This window comes from Anomaloglossus baeobatrachus, chromosome 1 (genome assembly GCF_048569485.1).
Source record: "Anomaloglossus baeobatrachus isolate aAnoBae1 chromosome 1, aAnoBae1.hap1, whole genome shotgun sequence".
Taxonomy (NCBI): domain Eukaryota; kingdom Metazoa; phylum Chordata; class Amphibia; order Anura; family Aromobatidae; genus Anomaloglossus; species Anomaloglossus baeobatrachus.
The window spans coordinates 645953181-645964412 of NC_134353.1; the positions used below are offsets into that span (position 1 = coordinate 645953181).

At 42.9% G+C, this 11232-nt stretch overlaps 1 protein-coding gene across 1 annotated transcript; it reads left to right on the top strand.

Annotated features, from left to right (window-relative positions):
• Positions 1-2788: 2788 nt before the first annotated feature.
• On the top strand, positions 2789-7238 carry LOC142297056 (leukotriene B4 receptor 1-like). The gene is made up of 2 exons (XM_075341292.1): positions 2789-2870; positions 5761-7238. The coding sequence occupies exons 1-2, from the start codon at positions 2859-2861 to the stop codon at positions 6841-6843; spliced, it is 1095 nt and encodes a 364-aa protein (XP_075197407.1). The 5' UTR covers positions 2789-2858; the 3' UTR covers positions 6844-7238.
• Positions 7239-11232: the final 3994 nt, after the last annotated feature.

Below are 11232 nucleotides of genomic sequence, written 5' to 3' on the forward strand. Positions count from 1 at the left end.
ACATGTAACACATGTAACAGTGCACACAGCCAAGTAGGACTCAAATACGGTACAGCAGACAAGGAGACAGAAACAGAAAATTAATGGTTCATGAAATGCAGTAAATTGTCGGTATATTCACAGTAAAAATAAAAACACTCATACAATTAGCTAGAACATGGCCAACCGGACCCACTCCATCCATTACACTTGAAGTTCACTATCAACAATGAAAACAATCACCAACAGATACTCTTTCTTAATCCCTAACTGGCCTTTCCTACTCAGACCACCTTACTACAGTATCCTGACTACTGTGGCCTATGCTAACCCTAACACGGGGATGCCCCGATATAGCAATCACGGTATCATAGGAAGGAAGAGCCCTTACACTTTAGTTCATGCTCAAGATCTTAGTGCAGACTCTGCAGGGAGCAAATCCTTCACAACTAGGATTCCCACCAACCTCTGCAGTTTACAGTTGTCGGGGCAAACCACTTCAGCTCAGCTATGCAGACCTTCTTCTTCTCTGTCTTCTGGTCTGGCTAATAGGTCTCTTGGTCACCAGGTGTCACGTTCTTTCTTAGGGCTGCTGGTCCAACACACACACGCTAATTGACCTTCCTTTCTGCAGCGCGACCTTGGTTGGTCCTTAATGTCACCATATAATTGTGGCACCCCAATGGTCCGGTTGCCATAGTAGCGTAGCCCTCCTCACAGGGGGTAATACTATGCCTGGAAGCAAGAGGGGGGTTCCCCAAGCTAGGTAGCACCAACAGTCAACACTTTCCTAACTCCAGACCAGAAGTGGGAGCTCTAAAACCCAGTTCATGGGGAGCTTCCCTATGCATTCTGTTCTGGGAGAGGGGTTAGGAGACACACGAAAGTAAAACTGGTCAGAACAAGTCAGGAGCGGTGGAGAGAAGACGGTCTCTGAGAAAGTAGCAGCTTGAAAGCTCCCTCAGTGCAGAGGACAGGACCCCAGAGTCCTAGGCTGTGTGGGTACTAAAGTCCCATCAGCTGAATCTGGAGGGCAGAACACTGCAGGTCTTCTGGTCCACAGAGCGCCCGGGGCACAGCAGCATAGTAGAGCCAGGAGCCATGACCGGAGGAGCAGCATCAGTAAAAGGCTCGTGTTGCCTGCCATAGGGGTAAGAACCAGTACTGACACAAGTAAGTGGGCCATAGCATAGCTTCAAGCCGCAGGGACCCATACATTACAACACAAGAAGGAAGGCCTCTGAACCCACCCGGCTAGGTGGATCCCCTCAATTGCTTCCAGGCTGATCGGAACTCCGTTACCAGCTGGAGCAGTCTCCCGGGCCTGTATCATCTACTACTGAGTAAAAGGTAAAGGAAACTATGGCCCCTGTGTTGTCCAGTTATTGCCGGCGTCCTCGGTCCTGCATCCCAACGTTAAGCCCCTCCATCATTTGTAAAGACTACTACTCCCAACAGCCCTGGGGCCCAGCTCTACCTGTGGAGAGCTATACCAACTCAGCTCCATCACCACCGACCCCAAGGGAACTGAATAACAGCGGCGGCACATATCTGGCCACATACCACAGGTGGCGTCATGACATATCGCATGTAACTATTCCCCCATCATCTTAAAACGACACTGCTGGGGTCACGGAATCGGGCCCTGCTGTCATGATCCTCCCAACAGAACCGCGTCCCGGTAACGAGTACCCCCAGGCCCCGGTGGGCATGTCGTAATTTAATTATTCACTGGTGCTGACCCCTTACACACCCAGAGCTTTTGGGGACATTCAAGCCAAAGCATGTGGTTCATAGTTGCCAATTACAGCTTGTTAGATTTCCACACAGGGACTGTTGCAGTTAGATTAAAATATTTTTCAGAGATTCAGTGTGTCAAAATGTGTACACACAAAAAGCTTTTTGTGAGATTCAGGTGCTGCAAAGTGGCAAATTACAGCTTAGATTTGCCACAAAGGGTGTGCTGCAGTGCAGTTAAATAAAATTGCTTTTCAGAGAGTGGCTGAAAAAAATGTGGCACAGTCGCCATATAGAGCCTTTTGGTACTGTACGCCACACTGGAACCTAACACTATCCCTCAATCCAACAGCATTCTATCCCTGAGCTATTCAGAGCAAAATGGCTGTGCGGCCTGTGATCTGGCATTTATACCTGCCAAATCATGTGGTGCGCCGGCCAATAACAGCCATGCCGATACTTAGCATGGCTGCAATAGCACCGGAAATGCCCACAGCATAAAAACTTACTAACAGGCTGTTTTGCGGCATTTCAACAAGCTTTATTCGGATGATAAAACCAAACAGGAATCGGATGTATAGTCAAATGTCTGTGTTCGGGTCTGAGACCCAAACACCCAGTGTTCGGTGCAAACCCTGACCTTAAAGGGTGCTTTACACGCTGCGACATCGCTAGCGATCTCGTTAGCGATGTAACACGCCAGGTCGCACATACGATCTGCCGAGATCGCACATGTGACCGGCGCTACAAAAATGACCTATGTGCGATCTGGCGTGTTACATCGCTAACGAGATCACTAGCGACGTTGCAGCGTGTAAAGCACCCTTTACACTTCAGGTTCACTTATCCCTAATAATAAATCATCAGATTTAGATATTGCTTAGTAGCAAGGTAATACAGATTAATTTAACGTGTCAGAAATGAGTAAACACTTTACTAGAATATTGTCATGTTGCATAATATACCAGCAACTAATTTTGCAATCATCTTTTACACAAAAGTGTTGTTGTGACAGCAGGAAACCTGCCTGCAATGGTACATCGTTTTTGTAACATCCTTTCTCACTTCCAAAGCTTCAACTCAAGCATAACGCATGGGCGAATATACTGAAAGAACAAGGATATCCCAACCTCTGAAGCATTATGACTGAGACAGTAAGTGTTAATCTGAATAATATATATGTAAGAAGACAAATCTAGGAAAAGCTACCTGACCTCAGTGTGGACTTGTGAAACTTCTATAGATGTCTGCACTTAGTAGTCACTGTTGTAAAGGCAAAACAATATATATACAAGTGTGTTACTCGATATTTTCTGCTACGTAGTGTGAGATATTTTATAGCAATTCACCCCTTTCCTATGCAGGCTATTTTTGTTTTTTCTTGTCTTGCTTTATGCTTCCTTTCTTCCAAAGGCCATCACTTTTTTTATTTTTCCATCCAAATAGATTTATGAGGATTTCCTTTTTGCAGGATGAGATACTTTTGAAACGCTACATTCATTTTACTATCCAATGTACTGAAAAAAACAGGAAAAATTCCAAGTGAAGTGAAATTGCAGTGTGATTCACCATGTCATTAGGTCTATGGTGAAAAATGTGGCCCTTTTTTATTATTTTAGTGGTTAATTTTTTTATCAGAAAAATTGTAATAAGTTAATTTGTTTGTGTTAACAAATTCATAGACCTGTAACTTTTTATCTGTACGTCGCTGAGATGTGTGATAGCTTCTTATTTTGCAGGACATTCTGATGATTTTTGTTGATAACATTTTGGGGTAAATATGATGTTTACGGTATATACTAATCACTGGGAGCAGGATCAATGTGATGTTGCTTCATAAAGGTATTCTTCAGACCAATCTCCTGCTGTCATCGTCTCCAAGACAAAAGCAGAACTCATCATTGAATAAGATAGATGGCAAGGCCTCCATTGCAGCCTATATCAATTTCTAGCGCAGCACCATGATAGCTTTTGAGGGCGGTTGCATGAAGTCATGAGGAGGACTTCACAATGGAACGTCACGCTGGTCCTACTCTAAAGATTATGGTGTGGGGTTGCATAATAAATGTTAGCCAGCCTCTCTAATCAATATTCTACAGAGAACTGTGGAAAGAAAGCGCAAAATAGGGTCTTATCTGAGAAATACGTGGGGTAATTAAAGAAATTCACTCACCCCGTAAGTTGTGAGAGTCACAACCACTGAGCAGGCAATAAACACGGCCAACGGCAGCAGCACCCAAAACGGCTGATAACAGAGAATGGTGAAGTAGGGCTTGCAAGGCTGCGCCAAATGACCACTCTGAATATGGAGAGTTAATGTTCCTTTAATTCATCTTTAGGTCGACGCGTTTCCGGAGTCTCAGCTCCCTTCCTCAGGACACACAGGACAAAAGTACATCAAATCTTTTGTCCTGTGTGTCCTGAGGAAGGGAGCTGAGACTCCGGAAACGCGTCGACCTAAAGATGAATTAAAGGAACATTAACTCTCCATATTCAGAGTGGTCATTTGGCGCAGCCTTGCAAGCCCTACTTCACCATTCTCTGTAATCAATATTCTAGGAACAGTAACAACTTGGCCATACATTGATTTGGTTGTGGAACCAGTGGTCTGCATTTCTGCAAAATGTACCAGCAGCCATTTTTCAATACAACAACACCAGGTCGTCACATGTGTTATTATGGCCAGTATTGTTTCCAGACTTGTCTATCATCAAGCAAATCTGAAATGTCATTGGTTAACAGATTGGCTATTGCAGAAGGAGCTGCCAGCAGTGGATCTTGCTGCTTTTGGAGCCCAATTGCATTCAGCATTGCAGAATATTTATCAGACAACCATTAATAACAGTATTTCTGTGCAAGGTGCTCATAATCAATGCTGAATAAATTGACATGCTTTAAAAATGTTGTTCCCATTTCCTTAATATTTGTCTTTATTGCAAAGTACTTTGTGCATACATATTCATGTCATGGCTTTCCTTATCTTTATTGGACTTTATATAGTGTAAATCAAGATCAATAGTAGCAAACACAAATTAACACACATTACATCTCACATTATAATCCTTGGAGTAATACCAGCGGGACATTCCCTCATGATGATCTTATGATCTCATGCCATCGCTCTCCAGAGCAAGATGGCAGTAAAGGCTGGAATGGAGGTCTATCCTTTTCATTGATGAGTCTAGCTTTTGTCTTGGACACTATGGTAGTTGTAGAATTTGGTGTGGGTGGCATAATATATGGTTCTGGACCCCTTGAGTTGTTATTCCAGGTACACAAACAGCTCAGCATTACATGATCTTGATTTTCCCCAAATGTCCCAGGATTTGTTTTTTCACTACGATAATGCCAGTCCAGATGTTACTTATGCTACTGTGAGCAATCTGCGTGGACTAAACATTCTAGCATTCTCTGCAGTGTTTCCGGACTTGTCTCGAGTATATTTGGGTAGGAAGATCTTGATGATTTGCATGCCTAAATGCATTCAGCATGGCAGAACATTAATAACATGGCCCTTATTAATAACCTCGTTGTTAACAACCAAGGAGTGTAATTGAATGTATTTGTGAGTCATGCTCCCAATAGTGAATAAAACTAGATGTTTTGTCAATTTAGATTTTACGTTGTCATCATTTGCATATCATTTTCATATCCTGCAGTTTTCATAATTCCCCACCCTTTAATACTTGGTGTTCTAATTGTAATGCTGAGAAGTGTATATAATTTGCTAAATGCATAGGTTATTTCATATTCACTGCATTTTCACAATAATATAGTGAAATGTTAAAAATATTAACATATTATAGTAAATATATACTATAGTACCTAGTTACTACTAGTTATAAGACTTGAGACATTTATGGAGGAGTGAGGGTTGAAGTTGGAGTGTGGAAACATTGAGGAGTTGGCGTCAGTTTGGCTTCCGACTACACAGCCCTGACCTCTTCTATATTAGCAGACACTGACCACACTATTTTATTCAGTTAACTAAATTGTGCTTTTGGTTACATTTTTAACACTATGTTTCTTTTTTTCCTATAACAGAATACAGTGCTTGCCCTGACAACCATGTACAGAATGAACAGTTCTTTTGCACCAACAACGAAGCCTCCAAGTTACTCTCCTGGAAAATCTGCCAATCTTGGTATCGCAATTCTTTCAATCGCCTTTATCATTGGATTTCCAGGAAATGTATTTGTCATCTGGACAATTTTAACAAGAATGAAGAAGCGCACAGTGACTTGCCTCCTCATTTTACATCTGGCCATGGCAGATATCATCGTCATGCTCACAGCCCCTTTTTTCCTGCATCTACTTTCCACTGGAAGCTGGACATTTGGAAGTTTCGTGTGTAAGATGTGCCATTACATTAGTTGTTTGAGCATGTATACCAGTATATTCCTGATCATGTTCATGAGCATGGACCGCTTTCTAGCTGTGGCTCTACCCTTCACTTCTCAGAAAGTGAGAACAAAGTCAAAGATTCGAGGCATAGTTGCATCAATATGGCTATTAGCATCTCTGCTGGCTATCACAATGTTTTTTTACCGTTCTCTAATATACAAAGATGGTCTGCCACAATGTGTACCTGTTCATATTAGTTCAAAGCACGTGATTTTTCAGTATATTTTTGAGACTTTGACTGGATTTGTTATACCATTCACAATCATAGTGTTTTGCTATGTCTACATTGGATTTAGGTTGTGTACTGCAAAATTTCAAGCAAAACAAAAGACAAGCCGTTTGGTCATCATGATTATAGTAACTTTTGCCCTCTTCTGGCTCCCATATCAAGTAGTTAATATGATACAAGTATCAGGAGAAATATTCTCATCAAAGTCTCTTAAAATCACAGCCCTAAAAGCCAGACCTACTGTTATAGCCCTTGCATATTTTAGCAGTAGCGCTAACCCTATCTTATATGTTTTTGCTGGTGGAAACTTCATTAGAACAGCTGGGATAGGATTTATGGCCAAACTCTTTGAGGGGACTGCCTCAGAGACTTCAAGTTTCCGTAAAATTTCTCAGGTTTTTCGCCAAAAAAGTCATACAGAATCTGTCGAATTAGAAAAATGCTTAGATCAAGCAGAACCAAGTAAGCATATGTTGACTAACGAAAAAGAGTGATAATGAGAATATATTTCCTTTCTTACATTTTTCAGAATTGAATGCTTAACAAAAATATCTTAGCGCCTATGTCTACCCTTATGGCCAAATTGTTATTTTTACCTTTGTATCTCAAATAAAAAATTATACAATTCTTCAAATTTAGTGGATCAAACACATTCTATAATTTTGTGTCTACAGCTCAAATGTAGCCCTATGCATCTCCAGAATTATGAGCCACAAATAAATCCTGTGATGTTTAATCTTAAAGTCACTTAAAATCTTCTTTATCATTTAGGTCTTAGTAACACAGAAAAATACCAAATACCAAAAATCTAAATTGTATGCAGCAAATCATGATAAACTGTCTATATCTTCTTTAATTAAAAAAAAAATAATGCAGTCTATACCTAATTTAATTCACTAAAATTATGTCTACTCATTTATATTAACAATCATTAAAAACACATAAGATTAAAGGGGTGGTTCACCCATATTTTTTATTGTCTAGATCAATATTATATTGAGAAACAATGTTTCTCTCAAACACCTTATGTTGGCAATAGTGCCTGTGAGAGGCACTATCGCAGACCGCTGTTCCCCATGCCTGACCCCCGGACTTTGTGACCTCCGGGATCCGGTGACATTAAGTTCCTGACACCGCGGCCGGCCGCAGTGTCGATAAGTCATGGGCTGTGGGCGGTGTTTCACCGCTCGTTACAACCCATCAGCTCCCTCCTTCCTCACATCAAAGCGCTGTAAGAAGCAGAAGACACAATGTGCTGTAACAAGCGGTGAAACACCGCCCACAGCTCAGTGAGTCAGGAAGACTGGGTCCGGCCGCAGGGATGTGACGTGTCCGGAACTTGATGTGACGTCACCGGATCCACGAGGTCACAGAGCCCGGGGGTCTAGGAGCAGGGACAGCGGTCTGCAATAACGCCTCTCACAGGCACTATTGCCAACATAAGGTATTTGAGAGAAACATTGTTTCTCAATATAATATCAATCTAGACAATAAAAATATGGGTGACCCGTTTAAATATTGGACATTTCTTGACTTGTGCCCAGATATATAAATCAAATAACAATAAAGTATAGCAAAATTAAATTTTGGTTAAAAATACAAAAAAAAAACACTTTTTATCACAAGGGAAAATGGAACAACAAATAAATGTAAAAAATCCAATAGAGCTTCTAACTGGCAATGGCACCCTGATTTAAGTACAGGTTTAAAAAGTAACCAACAGAAGAGCAGTAGTTACCAGAACATCAGGTAGGTAGAAGGTTCAACTAGATGGACCTAGGTCTTTTTTCAACTTTTGTAACTATGTAAGGTAAAGCCAGAGTGTTCCACACAACCTATTTTGCATTAGCTTCCTCAGGGGGTGTAAGTAAAGTTGGTAGCATTAGCCTTTATTCTTGTTAAGGCCGCTTTACACGCAACGACGTATCTAACGATATGTCTCGGTGGTCACGGAACTCGTGACGCACATCCAGCAGCGTTAGCGATGTCGTTGCGTGTGACACCTACAAACGACCACTAACGATCAGAAATACTCACCTGATCGTTGACACGTAGTTCATTTTCAAAATATCGTTACGCAGGTTGTTCGTCGTTTTTGAGGCAGCACACATCGCTACGTGTGACACCTGGTAACGACGAACAACAGCGTTCCTGCGTCCTCCGGCAACGAGGTGGGAGTGACATTAATGCGGCTACTCTTCGCCCCTCCGCTTCTATTGGCGGCCCGCTGTGTGACGTCGCTGTGACGGTGCACGAACCTCCCCCTTAAAAAAGAGGTTGTTCGCCGCCCACAGCAACGTTGCTAGGAAGGTAAGTACGTTTGACCTGTCCTAGCGATATTGTTCGCCACGGGTAGCGATTTGCCTGTGACGCACAAACGATGGGGGCGGGTGCGATCGCTAGTGTACTGCCCCGTGGACTCGGCTGTGACCGCCGAGCCGCTCGAATCCGTGCTTGTACTGCAGGTGGTGGCTCGAGCCTCTCACGGACCCGGGGGTCGCTCTGCAAGGGAGTTGGCGCTATACGCGGGGACTTGGATGAGGAGTTCCACGGCCGGGGCCGCGGTTGTTTGGTTTGGATTGTAAGTTCGTGACGCCACCCACGGGTTGTGCTGAATGGATGGACACCACCGCTGACTTTAACTAGGCCTCCCGGGGACGGTGTTGCGCAGTTTGGTGTTCACCCCTCCATGGGTAGGGGAGCAATGGTCCCAGGGGCCCGAGGGAGGTGCTGAGGCGGGGGAGCGGGTGATGCGTGCTGGACGCTGGTGCGGCACGGCGCGCTGCGTGGCCCGAAGACACTGGTGTACTCACTCTGACACAATACACTGGAGTCTCTGGTAAACCAAACCGAGTGATGAACGGGGCCTGCAGCCGGCTGCAGCTTCTCCCAGTATAGGTTGGTGGTTTCCGCCTTTCTCCTGCACCTCTGTGTGTAAATGTTTGACTCCTATGTCTAGACACCGGTAGTCCGCTCCCCGACTTGTATATGCCGTAGGAGCCCGTTTACCCGCAGATGCTGGCCCTTTGGGTCTCTATGCCTTGGCGATGGCTCTACCCTGTAAGGTTGGGCTGTTGTCTTCTAACGGGAATTGTGTGGGATAGGTCCTTAAGTCCAGTCCGCAATCAGTTGATTTGACTCGGCCCTGTCGGTTCGGGGCTTCGTCTGAGTCTGAGTGCCCCTCCTGGTGCTCCGGTTTCTAATCGGTTCCCCGGTTCGATACCGGCGGGCCACCGCCCGACCCGGTCCCTACGGTTCCACCGGCTGTAATCCCAGCTCCTGCAGGCGGCCACCACCATCTGCCTCCTTGACAAAGGTGACTGGGCTCCGACCCAGCCAACGGAGTAGTCTATGGCAGGCCTTGCCACAGGTCTGCCCTTGAACTCAACCTCTCTCCTTCACTATCAAAACTACTCTGCACTGTCAACTTGAACTTGTGTCTGTGTTTTCCCGCCTCCAGGCCTGTGAGCTACTTGGTGGGTGGAGCCAACCGCCTGGCTCTGCCCCCTGTTGTGGACATCAAACCTGGAGGGTGGTGACAAGGTTTTTAGTTTGACTGATGTCATCTAGTCGGGAGGGGGTGTGGTGTTGTGTGTGACTACCTGGGACGACCTGACTAGTCCAGGGCATCACACTAGCGATATCACTAGTAATGTCACAGCGTGTAAAGCAGCCTTTACTCATAACTTACTCACCTAAGAAGAGATATAATTTGATAAAAAGAGGTGGACTTGCCACTTGTGTCAACAGTGTCAAGAGCAAGAAGCCAATGAACTCAGGAAGGATAGAAGGTTGTATGGTTTGCAGAATCAAATTGCAAGGCTTTGTTTAATTGCAACATTTCCTCAATTTTAGATGCATTAGAACTATTAAAACATGGTAAATGGTGGGCATACAGACGTCGTCGAAAGTGTTGGTACATAATTTTAAAAAATTCTGTGGAAGCATGGTTGAAAAGCAATGTCTGACTTTCATTTGTTCATTTTCATAGATTTTTTATTTATTACTTTTGTCAGATTCAAGTTATTTCTGTGACTATTGTGGGTTGTTCTTTCATTAAATGAGTGGTAACAACAATTTCGACCATATGTCTAGCTTCTAAGTAAAATGCATGTAGTTTGCCAATGATGCACACCAAGTAGGTTGAGGCCAGAATTCTAATAATGAAATATAATCAATATTATACGTATAGGATTGGGAAAGCAGACTTTATACTCAATTCTGAGTGGTTAGTTTTTGGGGCAGAATATTTAAGGTTTTTTTAATGGTATTTTAGATCTAAAATGCTTACCAAATTAATTTCTCAGTCTATTTATTTAGCGTTTGGACTTGGAGTTTTGTTTTTTTTTCTGATACAAAGCTTTAAGTTTGTGCATAAAGATATTTTTAAAGTATAACATGCTTGTTTCCCCATTAATTAAGTTACTACAGAGTGTCATATTATCTGACATCAATGTATAGCGGTATGCAGTAAAACCCTCTTGTGGCAACACCAGGAAGCCAGCATGATATCTTATAAATCTAGGTATAAACTACAGTGGCATGCAAAAGTTTGGACACCCCGGTAAAAATTGTTGTTATTGTGAAAAGTTAAATAAGTTGAAGATTAAATGATTTCTTAAAGACAGAAAGTTAAAGATGACAGATTTACTTGGTATTTTAGACAAAACATATATACTGTAAAACCTTATAATCCTTCCACAGAGTGTCGGCATATAACCCGTGGAGAGAAAAAGTGACCAAAAAAGCAAGAAATATGAGCTATAAAATTATTATTTTATTAATTTTTTTTTTAAGAAAACATATAACAACATACAAAAATGATAGAAAGGCAGGAAGATTCCTAGATGATAGCAGCAAGACAAATCCAAAGTGACAAGTGC